The sequence below is a fragment of the Chamaea fasciata genome, unplaced genomic scaffold, assembly GCF_029207755.1.
Source record: "Chamaea fasciata isolate MVZ Bird 193981 ecotype frontalis unplaced genomic scaffold, bChaFas1.0.hap1 SCAF_3, whole genome shotgun sequence".
Taxonomy (NCBI): Eukaryota; Metazoa; Chordata; class Aves; order Passeriformes; family Sylviidae; genus Chamaea; species Chamaea fasciata.
The window spans coordinates 73,067,565-73,088,656 of NW_027094088.1; the positions used below are offsets into that span (position 1 = coordinate 73,067,565).

Genomic DNA, 21,092 nt, shown 5'->3' on the forward strand with positions numbered 1-21,092 from the left:
TTTCTATTGATTTCATCTGAAACGGGCATGTGTTATTTCAAAGCAAAGTGTGTCCTCAAGGCGGGTTAAGCTGCTCTCCTCCACTGAAACAAAGCAGTGATACAAGTCTATTTGTGACCTGTTAATTATCAGGTTGATAGTAAGAACAGACTGTGGAATGGATCCCACTATTTTAAGCATTATTCTTTGGGGTGCTGAAATTTAAACAGGCTTCTGCTGACAGATTTCCCCCCGGCTAATGAAATAACTTCTTTACTAATCAAAGCCAGGCCTTGCAAAAGGAGGTTTCAGTGATAGCCAGGGTGTAGAGCAAGCCTGACACAGCTCCAGCTCCACCAGCCTACATGAACAAGTGCAGGTCTCACGCTGTACCCTGTCCCGAGGAGGGTTCCCCCTGCCATGAGGCAGCTCCCCTGGCTTGCAGCAGTCGGCCCGTACCTGGGCAAACAGGCCCCCAAAAGGACGCTCCTGATTGGGACTGGCACAGTGAAATGCAACATGGCACACCAGAACAGAAAAAGCAGCGTGAAAACGACGTTTCCTCCCCATCGCCCCCGCAAAGCTCAGACCGCCTCTCCTTTAGAGGTGAGGAGGGCTGATTCGACCCCAGCCAGGTGAAACCACAAACTTGAGGGCGGGAGGGAAAGCCCCGGTGATCGACACCGTGCGGGCCCCTCTCCCGGCCTGGCCGGGCTCCCTCGCAGCTGCGGGGCCAGTGAGTGGGGCGGCGGGACAGCAGCGGGATAGCAGCGGGACAGCAGCGGGACGCGGGCTGAGGGCGGGAGTCGCTGAGGGGAGCGCGCTCGTGCCGGGTCCCGCAGCCGCGGGCGGGCAGGGGCGGAGGGGAGGGAAAGGGAAGGGAGGGAAGCGGAGCGGAGCGGAGCGTGGGGAGGCCGCTGCCGAGCTCCCAGAGCCCGCAGCCGAACAAAGCCCTGGGCCGCCGGGAAGCCTCCCCAGAAACTCTGCAGGGGCTCTGCGGGGCGGGAGCGCACCGGCACCCCGGCCCTGCCCTCCCGCGAGGGAGCGGCGGCCGAGCCGAGGCCCGGCTGGCTGGCTGCCTCCCTCCCCGGCTGCTGCCCACACCGGGCCTCGGGCCCCCGCCTCCGCCAGGAGCGAGGAGAGGAATAGCGCCGTGGCGACCTGCAGGGGAGAGGGATCTCACGGGAGGCGAGCCCTCCGTGGGGGTGGGCTCCAGGCGGCGCCGGGAGGGTGCGGCAGGCCCCGAGGGACGCGGTGAGGGAGCTGGGTGCGGGTCTCGGCTCCGCCTCCCGCCGCGGGGCCGGGGGAGTTCGGAGCAGGTGAGGAGGGGCCGCGACCGCCCGGACCGCCGCTACCGTCCGAGAGCAGGAGGGAAACAACGCACATCGGGGCAGCAGAAGGCACTATCGGAGCTAGGCAGGATGTCTGTGAAGGCACAGGGAGGGCAGGAGGCACTTTCTGAAGTTTGCAATTTCATCAAAGTTCCAGTCCCGTGTCGTTACCGAACCTCTTATCCCTGACAAGGGCATTTCAGCTCGGTTCGGGTGTTCAGTGTACCAGGCTCCTTTGAAAATGAAGAAGATAAGAAAAAATTTCCCTTGGGATAACCGTTACTAGCCATCAAGTAGATTTCTTTTTTTTTTTTTTGCGTTTCTTTATATTTAGTTTATGTTTTCATTCGCTGCTCCGTGTCAGAGTAAGACAGCTTGACTTCCGATCATTAGCAAGAGTGTTCAATAAGATAAGGGCTAAAAGGTACTGACCTCTGCCTCCCCTGGAAAACTGAATATAAATCATCTCGTTACATTTATGCCAAAAACAATAAAATTGAAAGGAGTGTGTAGTCAAGAGAAGTGTCTCTCCTCCCTGCAAAGTATCTCTTAACACGGATATATGGCCAAAAATTGTTTGAAGGAGTTGCCTAAAATAACTAACAATCATACTAGTGGTCGATTACTCAAATTTCGCAGTGTTTCCGTAATTACTTTAAAGAAATGCATTCAGAAATGCTTGTATCTGAGAACTGGTATCCAAGGGTTTATTAACTACTTCCTGTGTTAGAGAATCGGCTTTCTCCTTGTCCTGCTGCCCTGAACATCCTAATAACATTAGCAAAAGAGCAGGAATAAAGTACCTAGAGCATGGCTTGAATCTTGAAGGTTAAGATCTAGATCAGTTAAAACATATTAATTACTTCTGAATAGTCTCAAAGAGCATTTGCCGTGTATATTTATGTCAATAAAGCCTTGATGAGGGCATGGATGAAAATTCACATCACACTCCAATTCACCAGGGTACCCAAGTGCGTGTGTCTGAAGTTACTGGGTTCTGAAAAAAGAGTCTCGGTCTCTAAAGGCCCGCACTCCCTCAGGCACCCCCGGGGCTGGGCGAGTGAACCGCAGCTCAGGGACAGACAGGGGTGGCGGGGCGCTCCCTTCGGCCGTGAGGGTCCGTGCGCGGTCGGATCCCGCTTCCCGCCGGTACAAAGATGAGGGAGGCTTGGCGTGTGGGAATCTGTCCGTAACTAGTACCAGGCCGAATTTTCGTGGGTTTTTGTTTTTGGTTTTTGTTTTGGTTTTTCTTTTTTTTTTTTTTTTTTTTTCTTTTTAAGAAATCGTGAGAGCGACCCGCGTCGTTAATTCACCAACAAAAGCGGTGTTTCAGTGATGGCTTACGTTCGAAGAGATTTTTCTCTCTGCACAAGAAATGGCCACCTTGTTCTATAGGGGAGATTAATAAACGCATCCAAATTTATAAACTAATAAGTACATCAGACTACGTCCGAATGTGCTGAAAAAGAAACTGGATCTGATCTGTCCTATAGGGAAATGGCCCGGTAGGGTTTTTTCTTTTTTTTTTTTTTCCTTGCTTTGAATTGTACAGCTTTTCCCCCTCCCCCTCTGCACACACATACACACGCTCACGCACACATGCTGCAAGATACACTGCATATTGTGTCTGTCTACACAAGTTTTCTACTGTAGTTGGAAACCTGTCTGTGAAACGCCTTGTTTTCTCTCAGTCTTTCTTTAGATGCACCATTTTATTATGCACCTCTTAAAATCAAATGGCACTGCAGTACCTGTTTATTCAATTTTCCAGTATTATCTGTTTTCCAGGAGATTCTCGCCCGAGAATAACTGCATCTGAACTGAGCACAGCTATCCATCTGCTTCAGGCGGCCGGAGCGCCTCTCTCCCGCCTCGAGGGACCGGAGCCGCCGTGCGCTCCCGGGGCCCGGCCCCTCGGCCCGCAGGTGTCCGCGCCGAGCCGCCGGTGCGCTCGCTGCCCTCAGCTCCGCTCCCACGGCTTGTACGCCGGCTGCGGGCATCCCGCAGGGGTGCCTTCGCTTCCTTTATTCAACAGCATCACGCACTCTTCTTTCAGGGTAGACGGGCTTCACCGGGGTCGGTGACAGCAGGCTCTCGGCTGATAAGAAAACCACGAATTTAACTACTGCGTGCTGCCTTTGCCGGTACACCTGGAACAGGGGCAGTGCCAAGTCTGATCTCCTCTTGCAGAAGCCACTTGTTTTGATGAAGGAAAACAAGGTTAATATCTTTGAAACGGTCAAATTCTCCCATCATTCGGGAACCGCCTCTTGAGATCTGCTGGACGCTCAGTCCCCGGCGTACCGACCCCGCGGTGGTGGTTCGGTGGAGAGGTGACTTTGTCCACGATTGCTGTAACTTCCAGAGCTGAATAACTGCCCTTCGGCCTCTAGTCCTTTCACATCTTGTACTTTATCTACCGTAGCATTTATACATTCAAAATCTACACAGGGGCTCGTCGAGCCCTCCACCTTCGGGCCCCGGACCCAGGGAGAGCCGGTGCGGACGCTGTTACCCACGCGGGCTGCGGGGAAGAAACCGAGTCCCGGTACACCGGGAAAGAGAATCCTCGGTGAGCTACGGGCTTCGATGGGGCTCTGTGGGGTTGGTAAGGTGGATGCTCATGTTCCCTGGTATAAATTAGCAGGAGTGTATCCTACTGATTTATTTATTTTTCCCAGATGAAGAGTGTTATAGAAGACATTCTCTCTGGCTCTTGTTGACAAATAAGTCGTGAGCTACCTGACAGTGTTGGTCCAGTTGTTGCCCATATGTCTAAATACCCTCCTAGAGACATCAGTGCCGTTTAGGAAGAGAATTACCTCAAATGAAAACCAGAAAGAAGACTTCTCTCTCTCTCTCTCTCTTTTTTTTTTTTTTTTTTTCCTCCTACCCTTACCTTCACTAAACGCCTTGCGTTCGTGTTTGTTTAACAACGAGTCGCTTCGGTAAACAAGACAATCAAGAGAACATTTGAGACTACGTGGATACATTTCTCTGATGCTTGTAGACGCCTGGACACCCAGAGGAGTTGTTGAATGCCTCTCTTTCCGTCTATCCTTTATTTACCCAAATGAACTCAGAGAAAGCTTTTAACCGAGGGGAGATTTAAGGTGATAAGCGGCGAACAGGCGGTCTGCACTGCTTGCGTTTCGAACTGCAGCCGGCCACGGAGCAAAAGGGATGAGGTGCTTTAAAGGCTATTTTTTTTTTTTTGGTTGCTGTTTTTCTTCTTTAGAAAACCGAGACCGTTTCTACTTCCTCGAGATACTCCGACTCTTGCCTGCCAGTGCAATCTCATTTTAAACAGTTATTGTAGCCGAAGTCTCGCACCGAGTGGTTTGGCAATTATGTCAGGCTTTTGAGAGTCCGCTATGGTTTGAGGAAAGACTCTACAACCCTTCTCCCACCACTCCAGGCGCTCTCTCACTGCTCTATCTACTCTTTTCAGGAGCCAGCAGTTTTAGGAGTAGTGTCATCTTTTTAGGGTTATTTTCCCCAGGGGACACACGAGATTAGGAATAGTCGCGCTTCCCGGGAAAAAATCCACTTTGAGGGCAGTTTTAAAGAAGCTCTGTCTTCTAATGTAGGAGGATTTGGGTTTGGGTTTTTTCCTCTCTCTCTCTCTTTTTTTTTTTTTTTTTTTCTTTCCCTGGAAGTGCGATCGTTTATTGTTTTGGTTTGTTTTTCCAGCGTGTATCAAGAAAATTAATTAAAATATTTCTCCATCCTTCTCCCTCTCCGCCGCGGGACCCGATTCACGCTGTCCCGCAGCGCATCAGCCCAGGGGAAAAGTTGGGGGTCAGGGTCGGGGGGGGCAGCAGGGGACGTGACCGCAGCTTATTTCTCCCAAGTGCGACCACTTGCTCCGTGGGCTTTGGGGTGGGGAAATGTGCGTGGGTGTGTAAAACTGCGGCCACCCTCACCATCCGCGGTCCTGCGGGACCTCGGCCGCTCACCCCGCTGCCCAGCCAAGAGGCGACGGCCAAAACGTACCCACCTCAACTGGAATAAACCCCCAACAGGTACGCGGGGGAAGATATGTGTGCGCGTCTGTATGTGCTCGTGGGTGTCTGTGTGTCCCCACTCTCCCCGGCCGCGCCTCCAGGTCAGAGGGCGGACACAGGGAAAGAGGGGAGGCGGGAGAAGGGTGGGAACGTGTCCCCGTGACGCCACCTCCCCCTCCGCCACTGGGAGGCCGGGCGCGGGGTGGCGGCGGCCAACGGGACGCGAGGCGGGTCCGTGAGTGGCATTAAGGGAGGGCTCGGCCAGGGGGGAGGGAGGGGGGCCAAGGGGGGAGTTGGAAAGAAATGAAGTTGTGCTAAAAGGCTTTTAGCCATCAAGAAGTTATTAGGCATTTCTCAGCCGCAAATTAGGGATTCTTCATTAATACCAACCTCGCCCCCCCCACCCCACCCCTCGTTATGTGAGACGGAGAGCCTGGGAGCTGATAAAGGGGATGGGGAGGCGGCCAATGTCTGTCTGCCCATCGGTGCGAGGAGCAGTGACAGGCGCAAACTTTTCCCCGTGCCATTAATGAGCCAATTAAAGAGTTGGGCTCCTCACCCCAGGAGAGCTCTCTGCAGGCTGCCGGGCTCAGGGATTCAAGGTAGGTGAAAAGAAGATCACAACCCACTACAATCTGCCAGCCTCAGCGAAGAACCGCGGTCATGTGCGGTGCTAGGTTGTGGGTCGCTTCCCCACGGTGGAAAATGATGGGGGGAAAAAAAAAAAAAAAAAAAAGAAAAAGAAAAAAAAGAAAAAAAAAAAAAAAAAGATAACTTGGTTGGGAAAATGTGATGTTTGGGTGGATTCCGGCTTGGGGCAGGGCTGGGCAGAGCGTGCCTCCCCTGGCTGGGGTGCAGCTGAGGTAGACATCCCCGACCCCAGCTGAGGAATGAGGACAGTAGCCGAGAAGAGGAGAAATTCAAAAGAAAGAAAGAAAGGGGAAAGAAAAGAAAAAGAGGGGGGGAAAAAAAAAAAAAAAAAAAGGAAAGCGAAAACAACCAGAAATACTCCGTGACTGGAAATGTATCCCTCACTGAGGGTCTGGCAGCTCGGAGCGCGGGGAGGTCTGGCCGCCGCCGCGGTGCCGGCCCGAGGGAGCGCGAAGGGGCCGGCTCAGCCCCGGCGGCACCAAACCCGGTAACGCCGGGAGCCGGGGGCTGCTTTCTGCTGCGCTTTCGTTCTGGTCATGCAGTGCACACCTGGGCTGGGAAGTGAGAGGGCTGTGGGAGGAGGGTGCGGGGCAGGCTTCTCCACGGGCGCGCTAGATGGGAAAATACACTTTTTTTTTTTCTTTCCCCTCTGGTGGGAGAAAATACTACACCCGCCGGAGGCTGGTTGTTGATTATTATTTCTCGCGGCTCCGCTGCGGCGCCGTGTACTGGCTCTCTCACTCCAGGACTGCTGTTGTCTTCACAGAGAGAGGCTCCGGGGAAGTCACCCAGCGCCCTGGGAGGCAGCCCGCGGCTGTGCGTTTCGGACCTCGGATTGACAACGGATCACGGGTAAAAACGGGATTACTATGACCCTCTTCCGAGGAGCTATGCTGCCCGCCATGAGTAGGAAAAAAGGCCAGAAATACATCGTTTGGTTGCTGTCTGGTGCCTCAATCTTCTAGCTTTTTTAATTTTTTTTTTTTTTTTAATGCTGTTGCTTGGAGTGCTGAGCTGCATTGGATAAATACCTTTCCCATCTAATTGACTCTGTTTTTCAGAGTATATATACTTTTTTTTTTTTTTTTTTAAGAACACCTTTACTCTTCAACACTTGTTTGCATTTACACAACAGAACGGTTTTTCCGAGTAATGGCCGCTCTCAGAATCACCGCCTGATGCTTCGGAGAGATGAATTGCAGATGAGTTTCCCTTCCACCTTTGGATGAATCTCTGGAGTTTAAATTGTAGCAAGGAAGCGGGAAAAAAACACGATGAAAGAGAAGTCCAAAAATGCTGCCCGGACTAGACGGGAGAAAGAAAACAGTGAATTTTATGAACTGGCTAAATTACTACCCCTGCCCTCCGCTATCACCTCTCAGCTGGACAAAGCATCCATAATCAGACTCACCACCAGCTATTTAAAAATGAGGGTGGTTTTTCCAGAAGGTAGGTGGGAGTGCCTATTGGCCTCCATTTTCATTCTGATCCAGGTGTCATTTATCACTTTTACGGGAAAAAAAAAAAAAAAAAAAAAAAAAGGCCAATCCTTTGGGATGTGCTCGGAGACAGGGTGCCCTCCGCTGTCACTTTCTTCTGTTGTAAATACTTTCTCTTTAGCTCCTATGACAAGTTTGGTTGGAGACTTATGGTACTTTTGTCAACACTTGAAGGCACTGAGCTCTGCTGTGTGTTCTCTAAAGCAAACCGGGGTTTTCTTTTCCCCAGTCTCCCAGTCAAATATGCATCCCCTACCAAGCACACGCGAGGCCTAAGAGGGCATGATTCACCCCTATTTATAGTCGTTATGTGAGGGCGAGTTAGTATATGGGTAAATATTTACATAAGTCTATGCAAAGTCCTACAGGCTTAGTTCAGCTCTCGAGGAAAGGTGCAGTGTACAGGTACAGGACACGCGTGCAGGCGTGCTCACACCCAGGCTAAATAAATAAGTCGAGCACACTGAATCACATCATCAGTGTGCTGTGTCTCGTTCTGGGGGTCATTAGGGCAGTTTGAGGGCGTTAATCGACCTTGGAAAATTTTAGCAGGAATTTTGCACCCAGACATATTCAATCCCCCTGACCACCCAGTGCTGCAAAACTAGTGGCCCAGCCTAGACATGATTCTCCTCGACAGGCAACAGTAAACTTCACGTTGACTTCCACGGCAGCAATAACCCGCCTGTCTAGCAAAGAAAACTTAAGCGTCCTGAAGTATCTTATGCTTTTAAATAGAATTAGGATCTAAAGCTGCCGTCTTTGGTCTTCTAGATCGGCTGTGAAGAAAAGCAAACAGCACAAAGTTGATAGAGTCAGAATAAAGTTCTTCCGTGTTATCACTCTCTTGAGTTTATAAGCTTTGGGGGGGGGGGGGGATTAAAAATTCACAAACCTTTTATTTAGACCAACTCGATGGAGTTGTGGTTTGTATGAAAGAAAAAGTAACAAGAGCTTTTTTTTTTTTTTTTTTTTTTTTTTTTTTTTTTTTTTTTTGGCTGACCTAATACAAAATTCACTGCGTCTTTTATTGAAAAGCGAGTGTACATGACAAACAACGTAAAACAGCTTCATACCCATAAGTTTTCTGTAGCTGTATCTCGACTCGGTTGGCCTGTATTTTTTACAAATTAAGAGAGTGTATATGGCCTGGTTTTGTTCTGCTCTAGTTTTGTCTGATTTTGGGGGTTGAGGGGTTTTTAATTTTTTTTCCCCGGTTAAATTTGTGGACTACTGGTACCAGTTCTACTTTTTATAATAAATATGCAATGTGGCAGTCATTTGGACGGGGGAGGTAATCCCCTCCTCCCACCCTAGGTTACGGATGAACGTTTATACCTAAAGTCCACGGCAGTAATTTCCAATCCAGTGCATTTTACAATAATTTCTTGCAACAACTTTCCATATCATCGAGTCGCTTGCAACCAAAGAAGGGGTTAAATGAAACCTTTAAAAATAGTAATTAAATTCTTCATCAAGCCACTTTCCTCTTCTATTTGCTCTGCCACCTTGAAGATCATTATGCAGGACAGTCCTCTGTTTCAAAGGAGACGGAGTTGTCCTTTATGCTGTCAGCGCATACTTTATAAAAATAAAGCTATTGCAAATCCTGATGCCCATGATGTTCCTAAAAGGATTATTAGCAATGATTTGTCAACTCCTGCGGTCTCAGTAGGCTACCTTTCTGCGTGATTTCGAGCAGGTCTCGTCAATTACTGGTGCCTATGTAGCGGGTTGTTTGATCAGAAGAAGCATATGGTGTTGCTTGTAGGCTGTGAGTAATCACGGGAAGAGAAGAATAGCTGATCTCCGTCCCTCGGTGGCAGCGCAGGATGCCTGAATGCCCTGGGGAACCGTGTGGCGAAGCGCGCCGGGGCCGGGGCCGCTGCCGGCCGCAGCAGATGCTAATTTGAGTGCGGAGGCAGCGGGGGCGGCTGAGCGGGGCTCGGGGGGCTGCGGAGCCTTCCCAGCCTCATTAGAGGCAAACTGCGCATTAGAAAGAAAAGCAGGGAGCAGGCTCGGGAGGGCTCGCCCCTCCGAGGCGCTGCCGAGGGAGGCCGGCGCCGAGTGGGCTGCAGCCCCACGCGGGACTGCCGCCCGCGCATCCCCGGGGCCGTGCATCCCCGCGCGGGGCCGCGGCCGGGGCGCGCTGCGAGCGGGGCACAAAGGCCCGAGAGCGGGGCTCGCAACGTGACGTGGAGCCGGGTGACTTTCCCGCTGTCCCACGCGGGCTCCTTCTCCCTCTCACGTACTTCCGAGGAGGTGGGGAGCGGCGAGGGGGCCCGGCTCGGCCCCGGCCCCGCGGGTTTCCCCGGCCTCGCTCGTGCTGCGATTAAACACGAGCGAGGCGCACACGAGCGGCCTTCAGGCGCTGCTCCTGCGCCTGGCCGTGCGGGAGCCGAACCCGGGTGACTTTTTTCCTGGGACCCCGGGGGCTCAGTGGGCTTCGGAAACGCGGCGAAGCAGCTTGGGCTTCCGTCGCGGGTATGTTTGTGCTTGTCCGGCTGCGTGTGAGTATAGGGAGGCAAAGAAGAAGGAGGCTATTCTGGTTTTCCAGTGCCCCCATCCAGGGAGGGGGAAAAAAAAAAAAAAAAAGTTTCTCTGGAAAGGGAGAACAGGTAGTGGCAGCCGTGGAAATGACTCTCGAAAAGCACGAGTCTTTTCTGAACGGAGAAGGCAGGGTAGGGATGTTGGATGGGTGCAATGGGGTTCCTTTCGTTTGTCTTTCCCTGGGGAAGAAAGCGATACAAGCGTCGGGACAGACACTATGAGTTGGCCAAAACACTGGAGATGGGTAGCAGGAGGTTCGGGAGCACGGCGGAATGCAATGTCGTACATTAAAAGAGATCTTGGAGGAGTCAGGGTAGAGAAACGTTGTCTCCGTAACAGCGAGCTGCACTTCCAGATTAACTCATATCCCCTCTCCCCGGTACAAGAGCAAATTTCCATCTGCCCAGAGAGCGCTTGCATAGAGTTGGTTGTAAATAATCACGTACAGAAAGATATACACTCCTCGTCGCCGCGCACACGCGGGGCTGGGGGAGGGCGGAGAGAATCAGTGTGCGTTTGTCTGCATATTTTTGTGTCTGAAAGGTACTTATAGAGAAAGAAGGTGGGTAGATTTCGGGTTCGTTTTGGAAACAAGAGTTTTCTGGGAGTGAAATGCCAGGAGAGTCATACACAAAATAAGCACGTGGGGTTTCCTTCTTAGCCCCAGACATCTAAACATAAGGCAGTGGCACTGGACAAACTTGACTAACTGGACAGAGATTTTTCTACGAGCTCTCTCTCGTAATGGTTGTGCAATTCCCACAAGTTATTGAAACGTCTGAGTTGTTTTTTCTACCCATAATTCCACTTTATCTTCAGCAGATTAAAACTGTCAAGGACGAAAAGTGCAAGACGTAAGTTTCTTGCATCGTTTCAGTACTAAAACATTTCCTTCCAGGAGAAGAAAGCCTATAAGACCTGTATTGCTTTTCGGTCATCAGACAGCTTGGGAAAGAGTGAATATCTGCTAATTTTCTGAGGACATTAAGGAAGGGTTGTTTCTTTGTTTTTTTCAAGTAGGACTTCTTAATAAAATACTTCCTGATTTAATGTTCATTATAAATAAATACTATAATTTCAATTCAATATTAAATCGCTAATAGTAAGTAACGCGGACGCAAAAATAGGTAGAAAAATCTTCAGAGTGTCAAAGGACTAAAAAATTTTTCCGCCAAAACCAGTGCGATCACTGTTACTATTGCGGGGTAATTCTTCACTGACCTTCGGCAGTATCCGGAAGGGAAGGGAGAAAAAAAAAATAATAAAACCCAAACAAAAAACCCAGGTGGCACAATAAATATTTTTTTGTTTGGGTTTTGGTTTCATTTTTTAGTTAGGGATATTTTAAAGGTCCTAATTTCTATCCGCGACCAGAGATGCAAAAGGAGGGTTTGCAGTCTATCCTAGTGGGAAGGGATCGTTTTGGCGCAGAGAGGCGTTTGCTTTTCGAGACAAAAGCAGAGACTCAGTTTACATAAACTTTCGCCGAATCAGGATGATTAACATTTCAATATTGAAACCCTTAACCTTGTTTTATTTTAGAGAGGGAAGAGACAACAGAAAAAAAAAATCCGTTTCCCACGTGGATAGGTGATTTAATGCTGTTTTTCTTGCTGCAAAGGGAAATGATTGAGCATTAGGTTTCAATGTTTATTTTCTTACAGAAGTTTTTCTCATTTAAGCAGCAGTTTACTCTCCACGCTGAATCTCTGTTTAATTCTAGTTTTGATGTGAACTTAAAATGTGAAGAGCAGAACTAAACTACTAGCAGGATCGTTGAAAAAAAACCCCTTAGATTTATGTTTTAGAAGGAATAATTAATGAGAAGAGCTGGGGGGTGGGGAAATCGTATTTCCTTTGGAAACGTACGACCGTTCTACGTTGTAGAATATTTTTCAACTTGCATATAAACATTGTGCACGTTGGTGCAAATCCTTCCGTCCCCTATTTCTTCGAAATCAGGGCTACTTGAATTCGAGTCTTCTGGAGAAACGAATAAGTAGTTGGTGCTCGAAAATGCCCTGATTTTTTCCCCCTCTCTCCAATTTGGACATGGTTCCATTTGTTTGCATTTCAAAGCGCAATTCCGCTACCCCGTGTGTGCCAAAATCCTGGTATTTCTCTCTATAGTGGAACAGCCTCAGCATTATTTCCATTACCATTTTCTTAACAGGGATGTTTATTTAGTCAACGGGGCTTTTCCTCCCTGTTATTATTATTTTTATAAGGAAAGAGGGATGCTAATTTAATTTATCTCGGCTTCAAATGAATACGTGTGATTTACCGAGATAATAAATCTTTGCAAAACCTTGCTAATGGCATCCGCAGGCAGTGGAAATGAGCAGCTTTTTTTTTTTTTTTTTTTTTTTTTAAGCATAGCTTATCCTATTCCATCTGAGTCCTCCGACGGCGACCCAGTCCTTTACAGAAGCCTCAACTGGCCAAGATTTTGAGTTATCATTAACCATTGCCTGTTAAATTAACTGGGAAATCAGCTCTGTCTGGCGTTAGGCGATGGCAGAACGAAGCGCTGGCGGCAGACGATTTAATTAAATGGTTAATCGAATCAAGCTAATTCCTCGATACAACATCCAGTTGCCTTTTGGCTTGCCAGTGACTAGGACGTGCAGCTTCTTGCTCCCGCGACTCCCGGAACTGTTGTTTGTCATTTCCCCTGGACAGAGAGGGAGAATGACCGCGTGGGAGATGGAGACTGAGGTGTCCTCCCTCCCTCTTCCCAAACAACTCTCGTGCCCCGCTTGCCCTTTGGTATTAAGGCGGGGGCAGCGCCGGCGAGGGGCAGTGGGAGGCAGGGAAGGTGCTGCTTGAAGAGCCGCTCACGAAGGTGATATTTTCGTCCGCTCTGTAGAGAGGCTTTGCTGGGCAGGTGGAACGAAACCGGCGCCCGTGCCCGGCCCGACCCTCGTGGGCCTGCCCAGCACGGCGAGGGCGGCTTGCGGGGCCGCGGAGAAGGGGCGAGCCCCAAGGAGGAGGTGACCGGGGTCTCGCATCCCGCGCCCTCCGTGGGGTCAGCATCCATCCCCTCGGCGCCGGCGGGCGAGGAGCGAGATGCTGCTCCTCCTTCTTTGTAACCATAGAGCGGCTCTTGAAAGGGCAAAGAAAACGCAGCGAAACCAAAGCATAAGGAGACATCCCCGGGCCGCGGCCGCCGGGAGGCGGCGGGGAGATCTGGGAAAGCGGCGGCGAGGGCCGCTGCCCGGAGAGGGAGTTTTGAGGAATTCCTGGAAGAGAAACGCGCGATGGACCTGCTGGGACCCGGCTTAGGAAGACTCCCTGCGGTTGCCGCCTCGGGCAGGCTCCCAGCGCTGTCCCACAGCAGCGGGCTGCCTCCGGGAGAGCCCCACATCCTCTCCCTCTGCCCATCCATAGCAACAGGAAAGAATTCCCTGCTTACGGGGCTTCGTCTCCAGGCTAGTTTCCCTGGGCCTCGCACGGCCGGGCGGTGCGCCAGACTGGGGCAAGCCCCGGAGGGGTACCCAAGGGTTCCCGGCCCCAGAGGGAGCTGGCCTCAGGGTCTGGCCCCCAAAGCAGCAGGTCTGGAGCTCAGGATAGGCTCTCCACTAAGTGTTTTCAAACGGGGGCGTCAAGTCGCCCGCTACAGTTAATTCGGATTGCTCTGAGGTTTCATGACGAAGAGTCCGCTGGGGAAATCTCCGTAACTGCTTTTAAAAGCCGGCAAATCAGCGCAAAGTAGATAAGGGCTTGCATCTTCTGGCCGCCCTACCGCCACCCCCGCCCCCCTTTGCTATTGCCAGACAAAGGAAGGGGTCGAGATGGGCTCTGCGCTGCAGATGCTCACAGAGGGACAAGTAACCCGGAGATCAACCAGGGCCAAGGAGCTGCCCTGGCTTCTCGGAGTCTCATTTCCCTGCGCCTGCCTTCCTCCGTTTTTGCCTAGATCAAATTAGAAACGATTCAGGAATCTCTTCCCCCTTCCGTGGGACATAGGAGCTCCTTGAAACAGTATCGCCACTGGATAGGGACGGTGCCCACCTAGCGCCTGGTTCCATTGGCTGTCGACATCAAGGCTTGCATCAATCAAAAGATGAGGGGAAGGAAGGACAGGACCAGGGCAGCGCAGCGCGGCAGGTCTGGCAGTGCGCCCGGCCTGGGGGACAGGCTGGCGCTGCGGAGCGGCTCTCTCAGTGCCGGGGGTGGGCACGGCTGGGTGGGAGAAGGCATTTCACAGGGGCCCGCCGGTGTACCGAGGCCATGAAACCGATGGACATGCCTTTTGATGTGGAAAGCACAGTGACTTTCCACTGGAGAATGCCGAGAGAAACGATGAGTCAGCACGCTCGCTCCGCGCAGGTTCCGCGCGATGTAGGTGAAGGCTGTTGGGTAACGATGAGCGATAGGCTGGATAAAATGCTTTTCTTTTCTTCTCCTTTAATTTTTTTTAAATTTCTTTTTTACTTTTTTTTTTTTTCCCCTCTCTCTCTCTTTCCCTTCCCGCCTCACAACAGCAAACAATTTCTCGTTACACACGTAGTTTATCTTCTCAGGAAAAAAAGTTCATCGAGTGAAAGAGATTGTTAGATAGGAGGAAGAATTCTTTAGGCAGAAGCATATAATATGTATTTTGGCAAGAGTATCAAATTCATTCTGAAATAAAAGCTCGATACATTTTTAAAAAAATCTTTTTCTGCATGAATAACACAGCTGGGTGATGCCTTGAGCTTATGTTAGACGGTTGCTCATCATTCATTCGCCAAGAACTGACCTAAATGGTGCCTGTGGGATTAGGTCAATTTTAGTGGATCTACTTCGCCTCATTTGGTTACTAATTGGTTTCTTGTTTTATAAATCGAAATCTCATTTTCAGGAAATTACAAAACCCATCCAGCCAGTCCATGGAGGTAATCCGTGGGTCGGGGGTATTTAAATGGAAATGGTTCTACAATGCATCAAGTATTAAGCAACAGTAAAACTTCCCCTCTATTTCCAAGTGAAATGTGAGCTCACTAGGTCCTTAGATCCCTAATAGATACATCCCTTCTAAGGCTACTTATGTAAATATGATAAACCAGACCACGGTGGGGGAGGGGCCGCAGGGAAGAAAGCAAATTTTATCTTCTAAGGTTAATGTGGCATAACTTGGAAATCTTCCAAAATAGATTATGTTTTGCTTTGTCTTCGGCCACTTCAGCTGGGAAAATCCTTCGCCTAAAAACGATTTAGTTATCCTTCTCCTCACAAAGCTGCTTGTTTCTATTCCAAAGCTATTATGCTGTTGGCTCTCCAAACTACAAGAGAATCTTTAGATCTTGTTTCCAAGCGTAATCCTGGAGCAAAAGGGAGAGCTGATTTCCTTGTTTTGTTTTAAATAGACAATCAAAGGATTTGCAGAATTTTCTGCGGTAGGTCAAGTGCAAGAAATCACAGTTTGCCCCCTTGATAAAAGGAAATTGGATGTTAAAGCGAATAGACGGGGGAGTGAAAATTAATGGAGGGGGCTTTCTCTTATAATCTTTAAAAACAGTATTTAAGGGGCATCAGGAGAGGCCGTCGATTTGGGAGAGGCTGGGATTGGCAACGATTAGAGATAGTCTCCGACTTGAAAGTGCTGAAAACATCTGGGCAGCACAAAGGATCATCTCATGTGACAGGATTTCAAAAAGCCAGTTCAGGTACACAAGCGAAAACGTTTAATTATAAACCATGAACAGACAGAGCCCAGCAGCGCGGGATTTCCACCTGAAACATATAGAGGAGCTCAGCGCGCCGTGAAGAACCGCCTTCCCGAGGGAGGTTAACCTGCAATGCCCGTGAGCTGTTCATTAACCCGCTGGGGTCGGGTTATTTTCCCTTTTAGGAGAAGAAGAATTAGAGCCGTAAAGTTAGATTAATAAGCAACTTAAATCATAGGCAGGCAGTGCAGATTTAGCCTTGAATTAAGAAACCTGTCACTCAGATTTCCCTCCGGGTGGGCGGACGTGGCAAGGAGCCGCCTCAGAGCTGACGGGCCGTCCTGGCTCCCCAGCAGAGGAACCTCCGAGGAGCTCGGGAAAAACAAATATACCGTGGGCTTTTCTCTGTTCCCCTGGAAGCTGTGTAAGATTTGCCAGCTCCTTCCTGAATACAGGGGGCGGAGGTGATCCTCCATCCTGGCGGCTGGCTGACCGTTAATTGGCGTGGAGGAATTAATGGGAAGGAACCTATTTCTGACTGGCGACCTGCTACACGCTGAGGCTGCAGGATGAGGAACGGGCCGGAGAGAGTCTCCTGCCTCTATAGGGCTACCAAGCTAAGGAGGAAGGAGGAAAGTGTAGGAGTGGGGAAGAGACAAGTTGTTCTGAGGAGGTGGGGGAGGAGGGGGAGAGAAGGAAGCGAAAGGCGGGGACGAGAAGAGCACACGGCTCCGGCGGCGGGGAGAGCGCGCAGGGGCCGCGCAGGGATGCCCCGTTCCCTTTGTGCGGACCGGCAAACACCTGGGTGAGGCCGGTCAATAGCGAGGGATGCCCGCGGCTGCCTGCAGTCAGCACCTCCTCTGCTTCTCTCGAAATAACTGGAAAACGAGGTCTTGCCTTTTCCCAACGCGCACTGCAGGGGTGAGCACACCCCGCCGCCTCGGGTCCCCTTGCGACCTGCCATCCTAGCCATCGATCAGGATTTGTAGCTTTCCCCTCCGTCTTACTCCGTCTTACTGCCTGTGCGTGTCGAAGTGAGACTTATTTCATGGCACAAGCCTCAAAGGTTTTAATTAACCCGTTTAAATTATTTCAGCAACAACACCGTGGAAAGGCATCGTCCCTGAGTAGCTTTAGTCGGGTTAAGTAACTTCCACGTGGCTTTTATTACTACTCACTTTGCATAGGAGAAAACAAGACGCGTGTAAAACATCAGACAAATCCTGAAAGATTAATTTCTGGAAGGGGCTCTATGGAGGCACATCACCCCTCCCTGCAGCGGGAACCATCCCGCCCACCGGAGCAGCAGGAGAAGAGATGGAAGGGATAGAGGTGAATCCCGGAGACAGACTTCGTGGGGCAGGAGGGAGGGCAGTCCGTGTCGTCAGACAGTGATTTGTCTGAGAAATCGTGAGGCTAGGATGCTTTCTCTGAAGTTCAAGGGGGACAGTTCTCAGTAGCCAAAAGCAGCACTGAAAAGCACTTTGACCTAGCGTGCTGTTTCACTTAGGTCTTAAAAATTACCTTCACCGTTAACTCAAAATAAGTATTCGCGTATTTTTGTCTCTGAGGAATTAGATGTTGGAGAAAAAAACGCACAGAAGAGGCTTTTATCTGGAGGCTTTCCAAAGATTGTATGTGTATATGTTTTAGAGTGTATACAAGGAAAAAAATGTTTCTCCCCATCAGGCCCACACGAGTCAATTTTTCGTCTCCTGACCTTACTTTTCTTTTTTCTTTGTCTTAAATAACAGGACTTGGAGAAGCCTGGGGCCACTCCAGCCGGACAAGCCCACTGGATAATGTTGGACGGGAACTGGGATCCCATCTTTTGCAGGTACTGGTCTGGAAACGACAGGCATATGGCATTAATGATTAAAGAAATAATTCCCTCTTCTGAGCTTTCAATTGCCACCTTGACTAATTTTTAACTGTTCAAGTGTTTAATAGAGAGGTAGACAGGGGGGGAGCCACTTCAGAAATGCGAACCACTGTGATTCAATGTCGTGTGTTTTATTGGGGCTGTGGCTCGGTCCCTCTGGGTCCTTTGCCTCAGAATCATCTAACACGTCATCCAAAGCGAGGGATTCACAGCGTGTCCCAGGGTGCCAGAGATACAGGAGCGCGACTTTTCACATATCATCGATGTTCTGAAGCTCAGAGTGGTATGGCAGGGAGAGGCTGCCACACCACAGGTCAGGGAAGGCTGCCGGGGGCAGAAGGGCTCAGCGGGCACCGACATTAGCAGAGACACAAATCAGGGAGGGCAGGTCTGAAAACTCACAGCGCTCTGAAATACTAAAGAATATTAGCAATGACCATCACCACGTGTTTCTAGTGGAATCGTGTGGCCTTTGGAGGGCCTATTCTGCTCCTGGTCCACCCAGAAGTCCTATCTGTGTCTGCTGAAATGTACCTGACAAACTGTCTTATTTACACTGTGGAGAGTTTCAGATTCTCTCTGATTGCTTAAATTCTCCTTATAAAATACGCAGGCACTAACCCCCCTGTGACATTTGAAATAGGATAGAAGTATTCAGGATTTCTGGGACTCAAATATTGATCACCAGGTAGCCAGGACCTCTTAGATACTTCCAAGGCACTTTGCGTTACTTTTGAGCTCGGCCCCTCTGAGAAGTGGGTTGTATCTCAGGGGATACATCCCTTTAGAAGGATTCTTGTCCAAGATTTGCTCACTTCTTTCCAACTGTTTGAATGATCAGAGCATGAGCATCGACACTTGTTTGCTAAAATAAATCAGAGGGACAGGTATTTAATGGATCTGTCTATCTATTGATTTATTTATATTCTCAACCCTTTTCTGTAGACGTTGGATGGTTTCATATTTGTTGTGGCTCCGGATGGCAAGATCATGTACATCTCGGAGACTGCCTCGGTGCACCTGGGCTTGTCGCAGGTACGCTGGGGGGTCTGCTGGCCCCTGTGCTTGCCTGCACCACTCCCGCGAATGACAGGAGAGGGTGCGCGGTGCCGGCGATGAGCCCCCCCTCCTCCTCCTCCTCCTCTCTCACAGGTAGAGCTGACCGGCAATAGCATTTACGAGTACATCCACCCCGCCGACCATGACGAGATGACGGCGGTGCTGACGGCGCACCAGCCTTACCACTCGCACTTCGTGCAGGGTAAAGTACACAGCCCCCGCCCGGCCGCCGCCGTCGCGTAGGGGACAGCGCAGAGCCAGCGGAGCCTGTGGCTCACTCCACCTCTGCCTTTCCCCCTTCCCAGAGTACGAGATCGAGAGATCCTTTTTCCTGAGGATGAAGTGCGTCCTGGCCAAGAGGAACGCGGGCCTCACCTGCGGGGGCTACAAGGTGCGTGCCCGCGGCCAGATTCCCCGTTCCCCCCTCCCCCCCCGAGCCTTCCCCTGTGCCTGTGCCGGAAAGACTGTGAAAATCGGGAGACAAGATGGGCTGAGACCTCTTCTCACGGGGGCTTTCCCAGCCCAGGACTCCTTTAAGTGGTTCATTTCTCTCAGAGTTTCAGGTGGAAGAGCTCAAACCACAAAACCAAAACCAAGCAATCGAGCTCCCCTTGATGTTTGTTTGTGGGCCTTTTGTTATTATTTTTATTTTATTTTAGTCTTTGAACTGAACCTCGCACAACCACTGGGGTGCCCTGTGAGAGCTTTCAGGTGATACAAGGGAGCCCCGGGTTAATTTATTTCTTTATTAGGTAATTAGGTAGCTGCAAGAGGTAGCTCTCGCAGTCAAGGGTTTTGACCAGGTGCTTCACATGGTTCTGCTCGGTAAGGAGAGCCCTGCGCTCTCTCCTACCTCCTCGCTGCTCGGTGTCCGCCACACAATGCCGAGGAGCGGGTTGGCTCCCGAGATGTTGTGTCACGACGGACCGTAGACCGAGAACACCTGCTGAACCCCAAGAGGAAACGTCTTAATAATAGAGAAGTAAGAGTGGAAGTAGGCAGCAGTCGCCTGCAAGGGTACATTTAGGAGATATACTGAAAGGTACTTTTTGGCGATGGATTGCGTCTGCTCCAGTTATATAACAGGCATATCTAAAACACGTGACATATGCACACATGTAAACCCTTTCTCAGGCGCATACACTCTTCATTACTAAGTCCTAACTGGATTGGACTGTTCCGCGTCTTTCCTTTACAGAAGAATAATAAAAGTGCAGTTAGGAGATGGGCCAAAAAACACTTAAGCCAGTGGAAAAAAATCTCATTGACTCTAATGGGCCTTAGATCGACGCTGAACTCTAGTACGGGGGAAAAAAAAAAAAAAAAAAAAAAAACCTCAACCCCGATAGAACCGCAGAAAACTCCCAGACGGTGCCGCTTTGCCAGAGCAGAGACGCAGGTCAGCGGCTCCCGCGGGTCCGGCAGGGGCATGAGGGGCGTTGTCCTGGCCCTCTTCGTGGGGAGGGACGCCTGTCTCAGCACACCCTTCACCCCTGCTGGCTGGCCGCCAAACTTTCCTGTGTCTCCGGCAGGTCATTCACTGCAGCGGGTACCTGAAGATCCGTCAGTACAGCCTGGACATGTCCCCCTTCGACGGCTGCTACCAAAATGTTGGCTTGGTCGCCGTCGGCCACTCGCTGCCGCCCAGCGCCGTGACGGAGATCAAGCTCCACAGCAATATGTTCATGTTTCGGGCCAGCCTAGACATGAAGCTCATATTCTTAGATTCCAGGTAGAGCTGGGCTTATTTCCAAATCTATTTCCCTAGCCCGTCCCTTCTTCTCCAGGCCTCCTCTCCTGTCCTCTCACCCACTTATATTTGCTGCTTGTGTCTCTTGCAGGGTAGCTGAGCTAACAGGTTACGAGCCCCAGGACTTGATAGAGAAGACCCTTTACCACCACGTCCATGGCTGTGACACCTTTCACCTGCGTTGCGCACATCACTTGTGTAAGGAGACCGTCTTCTTGTTTAAAACCCAGCCCCCCATCTTCTTCCTTTGTAGAAGGACTTTGGGGTTGCTGGGATTTACCTCTAGGTCGGAATGTGAAAAGCCAGCTCCCTGGAGGGCAGGATAAGCAAAATCTTCTTCAGGTTTTAGTGAAACAAGGTTAGATAGAGACTGAACTCTGAGCTGGACGCAGGCGACAAACGGAGGGGATCGGCAGTGAAAGGCTATTTTTCCATCCTCTTCTTTTGGTTGTAGGACAAAAACTGCCCTGCACAAATCTCAGGCGCTCTTGTCTCTTCAAATTTAGATTAGGAAAACTCTTTTTTTTTTTTTTTTTTTTTTTTTTTTTTTTTTTTTTTTTTTTTTTTCCCTGCTCCAAAAAGCCATGCCAGTGAAATTTAAATACTTTTTTATCACTTCCACCAAGTCTCACAAACCTTATCTGTGTATCTAATTTCGACTGCCGTAGTGAGCCTGATTCGGGGAGATGTACTTTATTCTATTTTGATATCATAATGACACTAATACACGGAT

At 50.1% G+C, this 21,092-nt stretch overlaps 1 protein-coding gene across 2 annotated transcripts in view; it reads left to right on the forward strand.

The window, feature by feature from the left end:
* Positions 1 to 5,605: 5,605 nt before the first annotated feature.
* Positions 5,606 to 21,092, forward strand: part of SIM1 (SIM bHLH transcription factor 1) — a 48,812-nt gene continuing 33,325 nt past the window's right edge. Inside the window, exons 1-9 of one of the 2 annotated variants that reach the window (XM_066179498.1) lie at positions 5,606 to 5,919; positions 6,735 to 6,820; positions 7,104 to 7,417; positions 17,423 to 17,505; positions 18,496 to 18,585; positions 18,703 to 18,811; positions 18,915 to 19,000; positions 20,142 to 20,341; positions 20,451 to 20,557. In XM_066179498.1, the coding sequence (XP_066035595.1) occupies positions 7,243 to 7,417; positions 17,423 to 17,505; positions 18,496 to 18,585; positions 18,703 to 18,811; positions 18,915 to 19,000; positions 20,142 to 20,341; positions 20,451 to 20,557 (850 nt within the window). In that variant the 5' untranslated portion in view covers positions 5,606 to 5,919; positions 6,735 to 6,820; positions 7,104 to 7,242. Of the gene's footprint in view, positions 5,920 to 6,734; positions 6,821 to 7,103; positions 7,418 to 17,422; positions 17,506 to 18,495; positions 18,586 to 18,702; positions 18,812 to 18,914; positions 19,001 to 19,276; positions 20,009 to 20,141; positions 20,342 to 20,450; positions 20,558 to 21,092 lie in introns of those variants that run through there. The other variant, XM_066179497.1, reaches the window with a different exon arrangement.